Below are 20,646 nucleotides of genomic sequence, written 5' to 3' on the forward strand. Positions count from 1 at the left end.
AGTTTTTCATTAAATTTTAGTTTAGCCTATGGTCCTACAGAGTTTGCATTGCACACAAAACCTCTCAATAAACAGTGTTTGCCTGTGCTGATTAATTCTTACTTTTTTCTATTTACAATGACTAAAAGGAAACAGGAACTCAAAAGGTCAAAGTGGAAACAATTTCATTTTCTTTTCATAAGTAGGAGCTCATTTGGTCTTGTTTGAGAGCCATGCTTACAATTATAGCCTTAAGGACATGCCTCAATAATCAAGCATTTAGCAAAGCTACTTCCGTCCTTATGCAATAGAGATTCTGTTCGTGCAGGATTTGGAGAGGTCATTTTTGTGTGGCTGTGTGCTCCACTCACTTCAGCTCAATAACCACAATTAACCCAAAACAGAGGTTTGTATTACAAAATTACAAGATAAAAGGACTGAGAACAAACCTAATTTGAAGACTGAAACCAAGTACAGGTTGGGCTGACTGAAGGCTAGAGCTGGCTAAACACATCTCCGAATGTCAGTACAGCACTGCCCATCAGGCAGATGGAAAGACAGCAGAGATGAACCTCCAAAAATGTGTGTTTTTACAGATTATGGCTTTTGCCAGAGCAGGAAAAGCCAGGCCTGCAATAAAATGCAGCTAACTTGGCCCATGCTGCACAAGCTCAGTTAATGAGCTTGGCAAACAGTGTAACAGCCCTGCTTACATGCTCTTGACCTTGTTCACCTTTCAAGCTAACAGGACAGGTACTCTAAACAGGGAACTTAGCTACTGAGGGAAGCAAACACAATTCAGCAGTCAGGCAATCTGCAGATGAAGACAGTACTTTTCCATGCTCGTGAGAACAGCTTTATTTAAAAAAAAAAATCCTTTCAATGTAAGCACCGTAAGCATCTGTTATTAGCACAGTTCTGCTCAGAAAAAGTATCTGTGTACTGTATCCTGACAATAATTCTATAAATTATAGTGGAAAACATTTAATTTTGGTGCCTGAAGTAATCTTTCATTCAGAAATTACTTTTGTAATTGCTCAAAACCCAAATATTCTTCTGCAGCCATTGAGAACAATTTGGAATCAGGCTGCATGAAGGCAACTACAGTTCAAGCTGCTGGGGAAAAAACAAAACCAAAACCAGCTAAACCAACAGCATGCAACAACACAAAGAATAGGATGATTTACTGTCAGATTTCCAGAAGGAAGCTTGCCAGGCTTGGAAGGGCTTTGGAAAAACTAGGTAGTAAAACTCCAGGAACAAAAAGCCAACAGGAAGCACCAGAAGGAAACTATAACAGAGTCTAAGAGTCTGCACAAGCCACTTTTGATATAGCTTTGCTAAGATGGAGATTTAAGCAAGTCAGTACTAATAGCCTGATTTGCAGCACCCTCTCTATTTTTAGCATGCGAGGGAGGGGACAGAAGTAGTCTCCCAGAACCGCACAGAACAGCAGCCTCTGCCCTGCAATCTGCTCACCACGATGCAAGAAGCCAAAGCAAGAGCTCTGCTCACTAGCTGGTTCTAAAAGAAGGGTACATGGAGCTCCCTGGAAAAGCTGTGGGAAGAGCAAACCTTTCTTTTGCACAGAGCACACACCCTGACAGCCATCTGAACACATACTGCTCTGGACACCAGCTGATGGCTGAATTTCACAGCACTGGTCCGCATAAACAGTATGGGTGCCTCCAAGGAAAAGAACAAACTATTTCCTTGCATGTGCTTTAAAGAAAGATAATTTTTTCCAATTGGCAGAAACTTTTATTTCATTCTAATAGATCAAAAATCTCTACATATTCAGACATATACTAAAAATAGATAAGTAACAGTAAAGACCACTGGAGGTGATGTAACCTATTTTAAAAGCACCAAAAACCCCTTCAGTTTTTACTTACCTTTATATCTCTGTGCATTTTTCCTTTACTGTGAAGGTAATATAGTCCCTGCATAAAATATTTAAATAGTAATTTAGTCCAACATTTTTCATTTGACATAGATTTCCTATTTAATTACCATGTATATTGAGGATCCAATTTAATCATCTAAATGACTCACTGACTGAAGAACATTTTTATATTTTAGTGTAATTTGCTGTAGATTCAAGAGATGTAGCAGCATTATCTAATATCTTTATATAAAATAGCATACCTAAATATCTTTATAAAGATATTTAGACGTTTATCCAATATCTAAAACACAGGATAGATGGAAGCAATACCAGTCGCCACATCTACCTGAATATCTGAATATTCCCCAAACAAGTTTTCCTCTGGACATGGTAACTGTCACCTTTTAAGACCAAAGTAATTACTGGTAAATTGCCTAGGAGTCCTCTGTTCAGCAGTCAGATTACTGGACCACTGGTAAAGCTATCTTCTATCATTAATTAATATCATTAAGTATTTCCATCAAGCCTAGAAATGTGCTAGCAGGCAGTGTGTCAGGTCTAACACCAGAGCTCAACTCTATTTCATGGATTTCTGCAAAAGCATTTGGCCACCTGGGTCTCGATGACAATACCAAAATATTTTAAGACTCAACACAAGTTGGAAATTAAGTTTAAATTCTGGAAGAATTCTATAGAACCAAATCCCTGCATGACAAATCAGAGACTGTGTCACTTTGGACACTCTAGGCTTATCTCTAAAATTCTCTTCAAGGGGTAAAATCACACACAAACATCTTCCTTGTTCAGTGACCATGAACCTCCACTAGGCTCTATGTTCATGGGAAATATCCATGTCAAGACCCGTATTTTTTTGCCAGTCCATGCAAGACATCAGAGAGTTGATTGCAACATTTCAAGTGTGATTAATCAAAGCCTCTAGCAGACCACTGCAACAACTGGCATTAGGCAGAAGAGTCCCATGTACACTCCTTAAAACTCTGGATGCTACTGGTGTACAAAGACCATTAATTCACACACTTTTACCACTGCCCTGGAAGAATGTGAAGTCACCATTTTCAAAACTGAATGTCTGGAGACAATTATTTTAAAGATCATATTTAAAAGATCCATATTTTCAGAATCAAATCTGACAGATTCCAACAAAATGGACAGCAAGTATTTTTTGAAAATGGAGGATTTAACAGGCTTCTAAATATGGAGACTGAATGTTAACTTCAGCACCCAAGTGAGACTCTGGATTCATGGACACTGGTGGCAAAACTAATATTGGACACATTACTTCTATGGATGGACAACAGCCTATATTCTCAGACTTCTTACTCAGGAAAATGATGTTCCATTATAAGCTGCAACAAAATATCTGAAACTACATTCATTATATTGGGTCAGAGTATTATAAACATGAATTTACAGACAATTTAAAGTACAGAAAAATGGGTCAATTAATAACATTTAGAAAATCCAAAATAGTAAGCTTTTCTCTCACACACAGTTTCTACATATTAACCAAGATATCTTCCCAAATAAATGGCTTCATGAATTCCATTCTACACTACTCCTCCATATTACAGATTTGATTGATGGACTATCAGGTGGGTAAGAATGACTATCCAGAGATAAACAAGCTCAATGTCCAAAGTGACAAGTGGTGTCCCTCACGGTCCCACGCTGGACTGTTTCATATCTCCACTGTTGATACAGGCAATGGGATCATGGGCATCCTCAGCAAATGTGCAGAGGTCTCGTAAGAAAGATGGGGACAAACTTTTTAGCAGGGCCTGTTGTGACAGGACAAGGTGTAATGGTTTTCAAGTAAAGGAGGGGAGATTCAGATTAGATATAAGGAAGAATTTTATGACTGTGATGAACTACTAGAAGAGGCTGCAGGAAGAGGCAGTGGATGCCCCATCCCTGGAAACATTCACGGTCAGGCTGGACAGGGCTCTGAGCAACTTCATCTAGTTGAAGTTTAAAAACTCAAAACCCTTAATGCTCCCAGATGTCACATAAGCCTGATTTCTAAGTAAAAAAAAAGCACCAAATCCTGTAAGTCAGAAGGCAGCAGTCTCTGGCATAGCACAGGGAGATGGTAAGTGACAGCCAAGGGAGATGGCTTGGAATAGAGCTATCTCGAAAGAGAGAGGCAGCAGGTCTCAACCGATGGCATTCACCAGGTTTACATTGAAAGTCAAGAACTGCTCTCTCACAGAGAAGCAAGACAGCCATTAAAAAGTAGTTTCTGATTAAGTTTTTCTGCTGTACTGAACCTGTAATTTAGGAAAGAAAAATTAAAGCTAGAATATTCATAAGGAGAGGTTAATGACCTTACCTTCAACATCTCAAGCACACAGGTAATTTTTATCTTATTGGCACAGATCAGTTGTTAGATATGCAAAGCTGAGTGTTTTAATTTTCCTTCAAAAGTGCAGTAACTAATTTTTAACACAGATATGGGTTAAGAAAACATGCTGCTTCCCCCCTTTTAAAAACAAATATAAAATTAATAGCAGAAAGATGACAAGAGCTTTCTTCAAATGATCCAGGGTAATTTTAGGTTATGCAATTATACGAATTTCTAGGCTGTAATATGGGACCTCCTCAGAAGTCTGAGAAAAATGCTGTGTCATCCAATTACCAGACTTCCATGGCAACACATGTTATTTGTAGATTTTATTCTTAGCTTTTAATACTTTTACATTAAGTACACAACCACAAGAACCTGAGGAGACACTACCTGTAGTGTTTCTCTGCTAACATAGGCAATCTGCTGCTCTGATAGTGGTCCAGTCACTGAAATGGAAGGGGAGAAAAAATTTAAAAAAAAAATTATCAAAATCATGTAAGATACTGCCCATTCCAAATTCATACCTCAATTACTTCCATTCACACTGATAGGACCTTACACTATAAATCTCTAAGTAAATGTGCTTAGTCTTTATCCCATTACGAGCATCCCAAAGACCATAACATTTTTTAAAGTCAAAAATGTCCAGTACTATTGGAATGGAAACTATTAATTCTTCTGTACTTAAATCTCACAGTAATTAAGAGGAAAAAGAAGCACAAGTAATTATTTAAGCCTAACTCTTTCCCCTGAACAAACCCATTGTGTTCTTCTATAGAGTGCTGGACTTTCAACTCAGTGACTCAGAGCTGCAGCCAACTCTGTTCAATCCCCTTTGAGCCCTGGGCAGTTCTTTGTACCATCGGTGACCTGCTCTCTCCTTCCATCCTTCCCACTGCCAGAGAAACTGCTCCCTCCAGCTTCTCAGCCTTCCTCTGAAATCAGCTGTCTCACTGCTGCTCCTGTCACACCAAGCACCTTCTCAAACTGCCCCTGTGAGCAGGTTCAGAAGTTTCCCAAGGGAAGGAGGAGTCCTTCTCTCCCTCAAGGGTCCAGCCCCACTCAAGTGTCTTAGAGGAAAACGATTAAATTCTGAACAAATACGCAAACCAAACAGTGAGCAGCAAGCAAGGGAATGGTCTGTGACTCGTCCCAGTCACTGGACTTTGATCCTGAAATTAAAGGGTTTTAAGACCAGGAAATGCAGTCCTGACTGTAACCTTTTCAGGTTTTGCACAGAAAACAAAGAGAACTTGGATGAAGACTTTCTCAAAGGACACTGAAGAAGTAGAGAGTTAAGAATGAATCTAGATTAAAGAACCTAACTGCTTAGCTTCTACAATATTAGTATCATGCAATATATCTTCAAATTAAGTCTACATCAACTTCTCTTTTCTGAAAGAAAAGCTCCAAGCCCACACAAAACTATATTTATTGGCACCCACAGTAGGCATATCTAAGCATCTATTTTTGTTTTGAGAAATTTCTTTCTGATTAACTTAAACGACTCAAGATTACAGAGGCCTATAGTTCAACTGCAATAGGACTCTTTAGAACATAATAAAGACCAGAAAAGAACCTTCCATTCTAACTAACAGCAGAGAAGCCAAAAATCAGCTGCAACGGGAAACCACTCCTGTAGACATCTGCTCAGGCATTTATGTGGCATGAGCTCATTTCCTACTCTACAGGTGTTCCACAAAACAAAGCCTATTAAACACGATGCTTTTCTCAAAATTAGCAAAGAGGTAAAGGATCACCAAGGCCACACTCAAACGTCTGTGACAGGAACATGGTGTGAACTTGTGAATTGGTGCTTCTTTTAACTGCACCCAAGGTAAACATAAAAAGCTGCTTACGCACAAGAGACCCTCACATGTAAAATCTTCACATTTGGAATGTAGATGGACTTCCTCAATAAAAAACATCACCTGAGAACCCCAAAGCCATTACCCACTTAGAGCATACTCCTTTCCTAAAAAGGTCTTAATTCCAGGGCAATAGAATCCTTCAAAACTGATTTTGTTTCTTGAAAAATAGCAAGTTGAGTGATCCTGACTTAATCCAACAGATTCACAGACAGCTCTTTTTTCTTTGACTGCTCACTGAAGCCAAGCCTAAAGCAAATATAGAGACCACCTTTGCTTTTCACACATCACACATCCTGCTTAAAAAAATCTTAAAAAAAATTAAAAAGACCCTCATGGAACTACTGGTATCCAAACATTCAAACAATTTACAAAGAATAAGAACATCCATGCTAATCTATCCACATACCTAGGTTTCTGTAGGAAGTGGTACAGATTATACTAAAACAAAGTTCAAAAGCTCAGAAACAAAATGGCTATGAAGCAAGACAGCACATCAAGTCATCATTTTTTTTTCTTTCTAAAATGTAGTATTGTCTAATTTTACAGCCTTTGAATAGCAGTGATGGGCATATGAGCCCCTGAAGGGTGGAAATAACCTCTGCTGCTAGAAAAAAACCCAAAACACTAACTTTGTTTACAAAACCTAAAACAATTAAGTAAAAACATATGCTAAAATTGACCTTCATTGAATTATTATGGATACTAAATTTAGGATTCCTCCTCTCTAATTCCAAAACACTGCAATCATTTCAATTTTTGAAAATAAGCTGTGGTTAGATTTTAAGGAATAAAGTCTTGACGTACCATGATAAATATCCTGTAGAGAGCCACCTCCACAGAACTCCATGCAAATCCATAGTTTGTCTCGTCTAAAGAGTGAACAAAACCATTCATTAGCTGTCAGATTTGCAGAGAACTTGTAAAAGAGAAGTCAAAGGACTCAAACACTACAAAGCACAACACAACATGCTCTGTATTATGGAAAGTACAAGTCAAATAATGAGTATAATTTAGTCTTTATGCGACTAATAGACTTATAATGACTTATGACTCTTAATGACTTATAGACTTCATTGTCTAAATAGTAACTAATGAAATAGTCAAAAATATTCTACTTTAATGAAGCAATAAAAAGAGTATTAGTGAAACATTCACACTGATTTTTGTTGAAATACATTTTTCTGAGAGTAGACACAAAACAGATGTGGGTTCTTATTTCTTCCTCATTTTCACTTCTCCACTTTTTTTCAGAGCATACTAGTTAACACAAACAACAAAACAAATACAAAACAAAAAGCCCCAGGGGTCTCTCAACCAAATTTCCTTCAAAGCAAATTAAGTTAAACTGTAGTGCTTTAGTCAAAGCTAGGCAGAGCAGAGCCTATGCTGTGGGGTAAGTGCCTGCTCAGATGAAGTCTTTTTCTTCAAAAATACCTATGGATATTTTTGGTGGCAGAAGGGAAGTTATTTAGCTCTTCCTTAATAAGGGAATCAATTCAGTATAATTCACAGTACCTCCATAAAAGGTGCCTTCCAAGAATAGACAATGGGCTGAAGGATTCAAAGGTATCTTTTATTAGGGTAATTAACTCTATTTTCACTCAGTAATTTTCATTGGTAAGATGTGTGGCCACAAAAAAACACTGTGGAGAGCAAAAAACTTGGGACTTGCCTAGTCATTCCGGGCCATCAAAATACTCAGATGGAAAAAAAAAATCGCATACAACCACCTTAGAGTAGACAGTAACAGATTAGCACCAAAGGAAAGACTGAAGGGTGCTCTGCAGCTTCCTGATGACCTGGTCTTGTATGTCTTGCATTCCTAAGGCTCAGTTAGAACAGCTGAGACATTTGGCAGGCTTTTTAAAAGGCAGTGGTGGAAGTGCTGAGCTTATCTCCTGAGCTGCAGACTGCAAGTGTTCTCACCAGCAGGTGACTCTAGAATAGCTGCTGCTCCAGGGATAACTGTCTTTCTTGGATGTCCTCCCTTTTTATGTCCAGAGTGGACATGGCCCTCAAAGCTACATTCCCAGCTGCTTCCTCTAGGGGTGGGAAAGGTATTGCCCAAGCATTACAGGAGTTTTAAGCAGAAGAATTCCCTGGCTGTTAACTCCATACATTTCAAGGGGTCAATTAAAGCCTTGCTTGCAATAATATTGAAGCTTTCCACTGACCAAAGCCAGACACAGAAGCAGTGTGAAAACCTGTGCAAGAAAGCTGAGTAAGAAGCACTGAAGAGACATCTCCAATTCCCGTCTTTGCTCCCCACAATGATGCAAGACTCAGATAAGGACGCTTTTGGGGGCACTGGACTCATGGGCCCATGTGGCTGCATCCTGTTTGATGCCAAAAGTAGCAGCAGTGTGGAAGTGGGAAAAAGCCAGAACCCTCCCAGCAGCCTTAGGACAGCAGCAGAGCACCCACAAAGTAAGAGACATGAAGCATTAAAGTGTTGTAAATTCTCACTTTTGCTTACTGGGCATTCACTTCCCAGTGTGCAAAAGCCCTACAGAAAATAAAAAAGCATGTAAGAGGATCAGAAGAGGTGACTGCATTTCTTATTTTCAATCCAGCCTTTTTATCACTGTCCTAAGCACTTTGAGACAGGTGAAGATCCCTGTAACATCCAAGAGCAACAGTGTAGAGTCTCCCTTTCTGCAGAGCATATGGCCTGATCAGCAAGCAAAACAGAGACAGGATCAACAGTACCATTGAGTGTCTGCAACTTAACACCCAGGCTAACAGGAAGGCAGAAATGTCAGTGTCTGAAAAATCCCTATACAAACAGAAGAAATCCTTGGGGAACCATATGCTGGTGACTAGCAAGTATAGGACAACGGTATTTTTCTTATTCTTAGCATTGAAATATGCTTGGAAAACAAAAGCTCAGACAACAAAAGGTCTCAAAGACAGTGACTTGATTACACAGACAAAAAAGAAGTGCTCCGCCAAAGAAAGATGAAGGAAGCAAGGAGGAGTGTAAGACAGTGACAAAATATATAGCATATTTGCCAAAATTTAATTCTGGGTCTCCAAAGGTATACTTTGATAGTCTGAGACAAGAGGGAAATTTTTCTTTTAAAGAAAAAGCACCTCCAGCCTGAGTACAGACGAGGCAGCATTTCAAGACAAAATGCTAAAGAAAGTTGAGTGCACCAATAGTAGTTGTCCACTATCTGTTTTCACATGAAAATTTAAAAAATCATCAGAAGCAGCTTTTTATTAGTTATACTAAGCAATCTGTTCCCACTATGATTGGTTAAAAGAAGTAGCCGGTAAGACAACTAAATACATTTGTCAACATTTCTACAATGTAAATAACCTCACCTCCAGAAACAAACACAAAACCTCCACATTCTGGTCAGAAGTTCACATGCTGGAAAACCAGCCATTCTACTGAAACAGATTTAAAAGATACTATATACACAGACTCTTCATACTTGTCATATTTCTGCTTGATTTTCCACTTAGATAATAAATTCAAAGCTTTTAAGTATCAACTCATTTGCAAGAAAACATGACTACATGGTCACTGAACAATTTTTCTGGAAGGAAGATTATTTAGAGAGACACTGTAGTAAATAGAACAGTTTTGCAGGTGAATGAAAAAAATACATGTGGATAATACTTGGTAAACTATATTTTGCCTATGTCACCTTATAGATTTGTCCTTTACAAGGGGACAGGGACACATTTTTGAGCAAACAAAAGAAACAAACTGTACCTGAGATAGCTGCCAAAATAAGCAACAATGTTCGGATGTTTACAGTCTTTCATCATAATGATTTCCTGCTGCACAACAGCAAAATCTTCTCCTGAAATGCAGTAGAACGAGCATTTTCTTTGGCCTAGGTTATAGTCACATCGTAACTTTCAGCACATGTTTATAAAATAAACATTCTTAGTAATTAAGACTAATTATCTGCAAGTTTCACAGACATAAATCAGCTGCAAGTCAGTATTTATTAGCAAGGGCTTAGCAATAAGTTACGATATTCTTAAGTTTCATTCTGGGACAGATGGACCTCACATCTGCTGACAGCTCTTACAATATTGGCCATAGCTCTTTCTCAAGTCCTTATTTTCCCTGAGACCCCACTGTGTCTGCATAAGCCCTGCCAATAGCCTGGGTTCTTAAAAACACAACAAAACTTTGCTATTTTTGGCCACATGCCCATACTTGTTAGCTCATCTTCCTAAGCAAAAACAAAACAAAACAAAAAACCAGTCACTAGTAGGCTGCTGCTGCAACATTTCAGCAGACTCCACAAGAATGTAAACTTCTGGACTGTGAGTAATTCACATCCAGAAAACACTGACACAGGAGTGGTATTTACCTGAATCCCACCCTTGGTACCATGGTTGTCCTGAAGTCTTTCTATTCAAGGTAAAGGTTCTTACCAGATGTGTACACTGAGAAAACCACGTGTGAAACTGAAAACACAGCTGAGATGTTTTTCTTTTAGGAATGTTTTAAGTTTTTCCCAGAATATTAACACACTGATGACCTATCCATTGAGTTATTTATAACCAGAAATATTATATTCCCATGTATTTTATTTAACTGACAGCAAATTTCAAACCATAAGCTGCAAGTTAACATCTATCTGTAGTGTGCTGCTGATGGTTTCCTGTCTCCTGGGTAGACTTCTAAACACACAGACACTAAAGAACAGAGGAATTTATTTTCACACAAGGACCTCCATGAAAAGACACGATTCCTACAGTATGTGACCAACATTTTCACTGCATTCAAAATAAAAGTAGCATAAAGCCTTAAAGCAAATCCCTAAACATTGTTAACCCTGAGTCTGCACACTGTACTCCAATCTGCAAAACTTCCAAAGCAGGGCAGCTGCTATTCTCTGAGCTATATAATATCTCTAACCTATTCTCTGAGCACCACTCAGGTGTCCAAAGGCTGCCAAAAATATTTAAGTGCAAGATGCCAATCATTCACCCATCACCACAGCATGGGGGAAAGTTCCCCCAGCTGCAGGGCACCCCTGGGCTTTGTGCCCACAGCACAATTCTCATGTTCAGCTTAGCTGGACTGATAACCCATATCATGCACAGCCAAGGACTCCAGCAATGGGAACTGACATAAAGAGACACAAAGAAGCAGAACTAGACTGGAGCATCTGAGATCATACTGTCAGTGTAAGGAAGTGTGATTAACATACACTTTTTGAACTACCTAGTAACATCCTGTCCTGTCTTGAACTTTTACACGTGTATACACTGTGAAAACACAACATTTCTAACCACTTCCAGAACTCTAAGGGGAAAAAATGGAAAAAACTAATACCTTCTTTCCCTTCTTCCCCACACAGACCTTAAGTATCAAACCAGGTAGTTAAAATATTACACACACCCCAACATTAAATCTGGAAATGGAACTCCAACAGTTAGAAGTTAAACAAAAAGTCTGGATGTTTTAATTCCCAGATTAGTCCTATTCAAGAGGTCTACTCTTATTAATAGAACAGACTTTGCAGGCTGAGAACTGATCTGTAGGGCACATGTGCTTTGTGAAATCACCACAGAAGCACAGTGCAAGCATAAATCCACCAGACACTGAAGTCCTAATCAGAGCCTCCAAAAGATTTTCAGGAAATGTACTCAACTCCCGGATGCTAATGTTCAGCTATAATTTCACTCTTCTTTTTAGTTCTTCCTCTACTCTTTTACCAGGCAAGTTCTTTTTGCCTTGCTGTCTTCCTTTGTTCTAGAAATTTTTGTAACACATGGGTCAAACACAGGACAAAAAAATCCCACAACTCTGAGTGAAATTTTAATCAGCTTTCACTTAACTGTTCTCCAGTTATATTTTCCCTCTTATATCTTGTTTGTCGTGATTTTTTTAGAACAGTGTATTTTTTACTATAGCAGATGTCAACAATTATCTCTTCTTTCAATAAGTGGACTTGACTGATTTTGTACAATTGTTATCTCAAGCACAAAAATATTTAGTTTCTGTGGCCTACTTCAGTTAAGAAACCACTTACCTGGTTCTAGTTTTATTACTTTAATTGCTGCAAGCTCACCAGTGTTGACATTTCGAGCCTATAAAAAAACAAAAAAAGGAGTATTTAGAGAGCAGAATGCAGCACCCACCTCTGCATTCTTGACTTGATGTTCTCTGACAGCAGTAGTCAAAGAGCAGCTGAGGTACAACAAGGGTTTAACACAGTGGAACCACTTGTTGGGGAACACTAAACAGCTGGTTTGTACTGAGAGCTGAAGTTTTAAGTCTGCTCAGGAAATTACAGTACCACACAACACTTTAATTATACAAGTCCTCAACCACACTGTGCTTCCGTATTAAAACCCATAAACAAACCAACTGAGAGACTGAAAAGCAGGTGTCACACATGTGGGTCTCTCAGCAGACAAGGGATCCAGGGGACACCAAGGACTGTGCTCTGCAGTGTGTGGGACCACTTGAAAGACTCCCAGAAGAGTAGTACAATGCTTCTTCCCCATTTTGAGGAATGATTTTTGAAGGCCCCTTGAACCTTATTCTCCAACAACAACAGCAGCCTCCCCTTGCTGCAAAGGGCTCAAAAAAGCAACAGAGGGAGGATTGCCCTCTCCCTTCAGACACACAGCAGCCAACTGCAGCAGCAATGACTCAGGAGCTTCGCTGCATTTTCACACAGAATGTTCTGAATTGGAAGGGATCCACAAGGCTCATCAAGTCCACTCCTAAGTGAATGGTCCATACAGGGATCAAACCCACAAGCCTGAGCCATTAGCACCATGCTCTGACCAACAGAGCTCTGTCCTGCTAAGGCCTTGGTTCTACTGAGCAACCAAGGAAGCTACATTCTTTAAAAGCCATTAAGTAGCAACATAAATTACTATAAAAATGATTTCTCTTCTACAGCTGTACCATTTGACTTCTAACTGAAAACCAAGAAGCCATTTGCTGAGGACTTCCAGAGTATTTCTGTGCCCCTGCACCTAACCATGGAGAGAAGACAGCAAAGCTGCTTCTCTGCACTCAAGCAGCAGCAGCTCCTGAAGGATGCCCAGCTACAGCCTCTTCTCTCCCCAAGGGAGGCTTGGTACCTGTAGGAGTACAGAATGCAGTGCCCACACTACCCCTACACAGAGCTCAGAGCCTGCTTTTGCAAAGGCCAGAATTACGGAACTTACACATGTAGCCAGAGACCCATCTTGTAAGCTGCTAATAGTCTCATTTAAGTCACTTTAGGAAGTCAGGAACTCAGGCCTTTTATGGACTCACCAAGTATGTGCAAGGTTTGTTACATGGCAGCTTGGGACCTTGTTGTGGAAGCAAAACTGGAGAGGAAAATACTCCCAAGACTATAAAAAGTAAACAAGAATAAAGTCTGGAAATAAATGCAGAGGGTATTCCTGTGTTTAGAGATTTACTCAGCTCACTCCTTGGACAGCTAATCTCAAACCTCTAACTATCCTTTGGTGTGGAAACACTGCTGCAATGCTGGGAGCACTGGCATTTCCAAATAATTTGCAGGCAGAAGGATTATGAGACTAGTGGGAATCCTATAAAAGTCAAGGAGTAGTTCAAACCTGATTGACTGTGGAAAAAGCAGTTAACAAATAAATTTTCTCTGGCAGCCTTCCCTGTAAGTCATTATTTATCAACTGCACCAATGGCAGCAATGTCTCCATCCATCACTGGTGGAAAAAAGACACACAGACATTAAGAACAGCAAAAACATGAGTTCCTTTCATCTCACCCACCAGAGAATAAAGGCAACACATGAGAAAGTGCCACCACTGAAGCAGGAGTTAGGATTTTCACTCAATTTTTTTTCCCAACATATTCTCTTCACAGCAATAAACAAACAGAAACAAAATGTTCATTAATCAAACATCAGCATTTTTTAACCTCCAAGAGAAACAAGAAAAGTTACTGAAGCTTTAACAAAGACCTGTGATCATCAGGGAGTCTTGTTAACACTTACAGACTTGTTTTAGGGCAACTTGCACAAATAAGATGATCAATGAGATACAACTGTAGTAGATACAAGTGAGAAGATCCTGAAGTTACACACTCTGCACAAGCCAGGCTGGAAATATTTCACAGGCCTCAGAAACCCTGCTCATGATTTTTTTGTTTTATTTGTTTTTAACAATACTGTGTCCAGTTGTCAGAAGTTTGTGTCACTGACTACAGCTACATAGGTTACTATGCTCTGCAGGGTGTTGGGGCAAGGAAAGAAAGACAGAAGATTTTTCTGGGCTTATGAAAGCCAGAAAGGAGGAAGAAAATCTGATTTAATGCAGGCCAACTACACTTTCAGCAACAGCAGGCTACTCTGTGCTTAAGGGCATAGATTAAAAAACATGACTCCAAGATGAGACTCTGCATCTTTTTCCATTTGAGTTATCAGCATTGAAGGTGTTATCAACAGTAGGAATATGAATCGTCTTTGTTAATCTGAGTATATAAAAAGATTATTCTGATTGTAGTGACACAAGGGCTCCTTGTAAAGGCTAGGGATGAGAATGAAGCACCCCTGACAGGTTTTACTAGATCTCAAGCACCTTCCAAATCATTAGCTGTGAAGCAATTCCTCCTCCAAGCTCACTCAAATGAGAGACTGACTGAGGCACCGTACATTTTTCAACACCTGCTGGAGCTGGCTCTGACCCTGAATTTGGGGATACTTAAGTATGTACCACACAGCACCTGAGAATGTAGAGGACGCTGTGTTACTTTTATTTAGGAAAATCCCACTGAAATTGACAGTTTCTTATGGGTTTTGAGACTGGAAAATCAATAAGCACTAGGTGGGTGAAGAAGAACTTTGAGCAAATGCTTTTGAGCTGATAAAATGCAACTAAAATTTTGAAGAGGGCTCAGGTAAGAAAAACCCAGCTCATATTTTGTTACCACTTACAATCTTTTGTGCTCTAACTCCCAGCCTTTGTGATGCTGAGGTTTACAGCACCCACCCCTGTTTTCATGAGCAGGACCCTTCATTCCGTTCCTTCAAATGCAGATTTCACTGTGTCAATGGAAATACAGGTTTTCCAGAGGCAAAGATTAGCCTACAATGTCTACATCTACATGCAGACACTTTTCCAAATGTATACAGCATTTATAGAATGTCTGCTCTTGAAAACTATAGAAGGACGCTAATTCTATCAGGAGCTGAAAGAATTGCACTCTTCCAGAGATCTAGACTGCCATCTGAGCAGGAGTTTCAAAAATTCCACCAACTGCTAGGTTAAGCTGAAGGAGCACTACCTAATTAAACAGGAAATAATTACTACTGTACTCTGTAACAACAGCAGGATATCAGATAAAAATTTTATATAAAAAACGGCCACCAGAAATAAAAGCTAAAAGCTGTCAGGCTTTGTTTATCCTTCAAATGGAAACTGCTAACATAAAGCACATAGTGCTGCAACAAAGCTAAAAAAGCAAAAGTCTAAGACGTCTGGTTTTGACCACTTCCTGTGCCAACTATTGAACAAAATGATTTCTAAACAGGTTACTACTCCATGGGAAAACTGATCCCAGTCTACAAAGAGGCTTCCTGAGCCTGATTAGCTCCACTCTACAGGGAAATATGCCCAACAGGCTCCCCAGCCCTCTGCTTCCAGCCCTTAGAACCCTTCTCTTCAGCCTCTCTCAAACCCTTACGACTCCCCCAGCTAAAAATAATTAGCTTCCACATTCTGGTAGAAAGTGCAATACCACAACCCAACAGACCAACAGTTTTAGCGAGCAATGGTTTGATAAAGTTGGTGTTAAACAAAAACCTCTGTACAAAGCACAGATTACTGGTTAAGGAAACCACAGTCCCAGAAACTAAGCCTTATAGCACTTATTCAGTGCAGTAAAAATGGGATGGCAAAACATCCACCCCCCTTCTCTGCCTACCTGACAAGTTTCAAAAACCAATTAAAGCTGAATAGAAAGATGTCAAAACACAGACATTTATTCCTAACAAAGTCAAGAAGTTTCAAAAGCTGTAATGTCAGTCAGGAAGAACGGAAGACTAAAATGCCTATCAAAAAACACAGTTTCAACATTTCAGAAGCAGCAAACTGAAGAACAATTGATGCCCTAGTGGATCACCCCAGAAAAGAGGAGCAAGGCCACACACATACAGAGAAGAGGACACTGAAAAATGGAAGTTCATCAGAATTCAGGTTCATCTGACCCAGACACATTCTCTTTCAGTAACACACAGAAGCCCTCTATCAGCAACCACACACCCCAAAACACGGATGGCAGCAGAAAGCAGTAATAGTCACCAGGTATTCTCCAGAGATACCCACAGAACCCTAAGTTTTCAGCACGAGGCAGTTAAGCTGGTGGATACATCTTCCCTCACCAAAACCAATCTCCATGCTAACGGGCCGGTGAACAAAAACCAGGCTTTCCTTTTTGAAAAATGAGACCTCAAACAAAGTGCACCCCACTGAGTTGTGCTGTCTTCATTTGTTATCTGGCTGAAACCATAAATGCCAAAAAGAACTGAAATAAGGCGAACACAGTATAATAGACAACCTCCGCAGGAACAATAATCCCACTAATTATCACAACTGTTTGAATTTCAGCAAAATGAGGGCCTTTTTTGCAGTAAGGTGCTGAAAATCTTTGGAGCAGTCCACTTGCCCTAGACAAATGACCTGTGAGATGATAAATGAAGTTCAACATTTATTAAACCAATGACTTTTTTAAAAAAAGATATGCTGCGATATAAATTAATCACATTTTAAAAAATGGACCTACAATCACCTCAGAAAACACTTCCAAACTCTGTGCAGTTACTACCAAAAACAAAGGTACAGGGATGGGGATGAACAGGAAACCTAACAATACAGTCAGAAAACCCTGTGAAAGCATCTGTGACCCAAACCTTAAAAGAATGGCAAAACTTACAGAGTATCTGGGACTATGGATTGTTAGAACGGCAATTTCTTAGCAAGAGACATGAAAGTCTTCCTAAATGTGAGAAGGATAAATGCAGAGCTAACAAAATTAAGCAACTACCTCATCTGACTTTAGGAGTATTTCCTGAAACTGAGTAGGACAGGACATTATCTCTGTTTCACAACCAATAAACCCTAATTCTTCTCCTAAGCTTTGCTGACCACCCTATACAATTAAATTCTTTGCAACAGTGAAATATAGAAACACAAAAACCAGAAATGACCCACACAAGGAATACATGAAGAACTAAGCAACTCAGGTAACACTTCATCTCTTACAACAAATTTGCACTGGTGCTAGCTAGAATATACACATTATTGTTGACTGTGAATATTTGATAGAGAACTAATGGCATCAACAAGTTACCCATTACCTTTCTTGCGATGAATCCATTATGATTTGCACCAAGGCCTTTCTGAAAGCTGAATTTTGGTGGGAGTGCAGACAATTGTAAAATATTGGCTTGAGCCAAAAAGCCGTACTGGCAGCGCACTGACATGTCCCTTTCCGGATACTGGCCTAGAGAGCAGGACTCACAGCAGCAAGATTGTATCCATCTGACCACATCCTCCTTCCCTTCCAACCTCTGCAGCTCAGTCCCCACCACTAGCGCTTATGTCAAATTCAGTAAGCTCCAGAACAGCAACTCTACCTTGCTTTTCTTTAATATCTATAATTTATTTTTTTAAAAACAAAACAAACATTTAAACCATGCTCTGCTCTAGCTCAGTTCAACTGGAACAAAGTAAGAGAAGTAGATGTCACTCTGCTCTGCATTCAGCTTCTCGATGCTCTGCAGGACAGCAGGTTGCAGAAAGTCAGTATTTAGCAAGACTCAACATAATAAGGCTGTCAGCTTATGAAGGCAATAATCCCTGCTTGCTAACAGCAGAAACACTTTCCTACATGGCTCTGTCTGCTAAGGGGGAAAACCACAAATTACAGCTTGAAGCTGCCCAAGTACTTGCAGTGCTTGGAACCACTCTGCTGAAATCCCACCGCTGATGAGCACCATTGGCACACAGCTGATTCCAACTCCACACAATTACTTCATCCACCTCAAAGTTCACCTGTAGGTGACAGGTGAAGGCAAAAGAAAGGGGCTTTATGAAACCACTCACAAACATAAGATAAGGCATTAGTAAGCTGGCATGTGGATGACACTTCAGAGAGTATTAATACTTCTTTGTCACATTAAAAGTAACTGGCATTGTTTTTGGGATACTTTTATGCTCCACTTTGAAGATACCTTGGCCAAGACCTTGCCTCAGAATGAAACAGGCAATCTACCCAAGAGAAAAGCACTTCTCATATTCCCTACAGGGTCCACAATCTAATCAGAAAACACTTACCTCTCATTTAGAAGAAATAATTCTAATACCAGCCTAGTGTGTCCTGATCCTGCTATATCACCACCTATCTCAGCTGGTACAGGCACATTTTAAGCATCTACAAATCCACTCTGTGCTTCAAACAAGAAAATGTCACAAGCAGTGCCAAACACTGGCCATTCACAGAGCACCAAACTGAAGATTACTGCCATCTACGTATGATAAACATCAAGGAAACCTTCACAAACCTTTAACAGATTTCACATGCACAGTAGATTTGCACATTTAAGTATTTCAAACTCTGTGGTTGAACGTAACATCCTTAAAATGAAACCATAAAGACATGTGACTTGGTTAATTCACATCCATCACTCACATACAAAACACTGAAAAAAAATCTGATTGGTAAGGCATCAGAGTAAATATGCCAGTTAAAAACTGCAGCAGAAAGAGACACACACAACATGAAATGGTTTGCAGAAAAATAAAAACCCAGAGCACCAGGAAAGTAAACTAGGACAAGAAAAAGTCAGCACAGTACACAAACACTCAAAGAAAGGTGGCAAGGTGAAGCAAAGAACACAAAACCCCCTTTCAATTAAACAATTAATAAGCCAGGGAGTTAGCACACCAAGAGTGCAGTAACAAAAGGATTTAGGTCCTGAAACTTCCATGACATTTAAGAGAGATGAGATTAAACCAAAATCGGCCCAACCCAAACAAGACTTCATCCTAGGCACATTCACCTGAAGTGAAAGGCAGTATTAGCACCAGTTCTGTGCACCTCAAACCGTGCTCTGCATGTTTCCCTACAGCCCTGCCTACCAGTACAAGTTTCCTCAAACACACGCAACCCCGTGATGACAAAAACAGGCCAGAAGATGCTTGGAAACGACACAGTTCCAATAATGCTCCCACCAGGCTGCACATGACAAACTTGAGCTCTCCCCTCTGCTGCAAGGCCAAACAAGAGCAGGTAACAACCGGTGTCATCCTATCCCAGGGAGAGCCTGCCACATCCCAACAGGCAGCTGGATACACAAATAACAGCATAGACTAGCAGAGCAGAGAAAAATGACGAAGTGCATTATAAAGCCCCTCAAAAAAATAAAGAAAAGAAAAAACAACGCAAATTATGGTTAGCTGCTTTTGTTTTAGCTTTGATTCTCCTATGTTCGCTGAAGTTAGGACCGAATCCTGAAAAACTCATCTTAACGACATCAGTTTACCCTCCACACGGACAGACTCACGTCTCACACCGACACAAACACTATACAGCGGTATTTCCACACAAGACGGCGGCGGGAGCAGGGACCGGGACTAAGGCTTTGACATTTGGGCTGGAGTCGAGCTAGTAAGCTCCCCACGACCCTACAGCCGCCGGCTCGCTCCGGAAGAGACCCGACCCCCAAGTTCCGCCCGTGACACAGCCACCCGAAGCCGGTACCCAGGAGCAGCGGCCAGAGCCGGCCGCGGGGGCGGCCCCACGGCCTCCGGAAGCCGGGACGGGGCCGGTCCCGCACCGCCTGCCCCGCGCCGGCCCCGGGGGTCGCCCCCTCGCACGGTTCTGCCTCGCTGGGGACGCGGGGCGGGGGCGGCAGGGCCGGTGCGGCGGCGCACACCCCGCCCGAGGGGGGCGGCCTCGCTGCCCTCGGGAGCGCCGGGGCACGACGCTGGGAGACAGAAGCCCACCCACACTTTGGAAGACAGGGACGCTTCGCAACGGAGACGGGGGACACAGACGACACCCCCGCCGGGCCGCGGTGCAGCGCCCACCTTGTAAACGTCGCCGTAGGTGCCGCTACCGATGCGCTGGATGAGCTCGAAGTCCTCCTGGGGGTTGCGCCGCGACAGGTCGCACACCCGCCCGCCTCCGCCGCCACTCATGGTGCCAGGGGAGGCCCCGCTCGGCCGCGACCCCCCGGGCTCCGGGCGGAGACGGGGAGCGAACGCGGCGGCCCCGAGCGCTCACCGCCACCGCGCAGCCCGCCCCGCCAACATGGCGCCCGCCGCCGCACCGCGCAGGCGCGAGGCAGCGCCCGCCCCCCTTCCCAGGGCGGTGCGTCCTGCGCGTGCGCGAACCCGGCCCGGGCTATGGCGGACCCGGTCCCCTCACGGCCCGGCAGCCCCGCCCGCAGCGGGGAGCGGCACCGCGGGCCCGGGAGCCGCCCGCGCCCCGCCCCGATAAGTCAGCGCGGCCGCCCGCTGAGGCAGCGCCGGAGCGTGCAGCCGGCTCCCCCCGCAGCCAGGCTCATGGCTCGGGAACC

General features: G+C 41.5%; 1 protein-coding gene across 9 annotated transcripts in view; it reads right to left on the reverse strand.

Moving 5' to 3' along the window:
• MAP4K3 (mitogen-activated protein kinase kinase kinase kinase 3) overlaps positions 1-20,381 on the reverse strand; it is a 65,496-nt gene extending 45,115 nt beyond the window's left edge. For 3 of the 9 annotated variants that reach the window (XM_015621896.3, XM_033513234.1, XM_015621892.3), the window contains exons 1-6: positions 20,156-20,381; positions 12,112-12,169; positions 9,828-9,951; positions 6,908-6,972; positions 4,623-4,678; positions 1,875-1,922 (exon numbers count right to left, since the gene is read on the reverse strand). In XM_015621896.3, coding sequence (XP_015477382.1) covers positions 1,875-1,922; positions 4,623-4,678; positions 6,908-6,972; positions 9,828-9,951; positions 12,112-12,169; positions 20,156-20,266 — 462 coding nt within the window. In that variant the 5' untranslated portion in view covers positions 20,267-20,381. Of the gene's footprint in view, positions 1-1,874; positions 1,923-4,622; positions 4,679-6,907; positions 6,973-9,827; positions 9,952-12,111; positions 12,170-20,155 lie in introns of those variants that run through there. The other 6 variants (XM_015621899.3, XM_015621897.3, XM_015621891.3 and 3 more) reach the window with 3 other exon arrangements.
• Between the last annotated feature and the right edge of the window lie 265 nt (positions 20,382-20,646).

This window comes from Parus major, chromosome 3 (genome assembly GCF_001522545.3).
Source record: "Parus major isolate Abel chromosome 3, Parus_major1.1, whole genome shotgun sequence".
NCBI lineage: Eukaryota > Metazoa > Chordata > Aves > Passeriformes > Paridae > Parus > Parus major.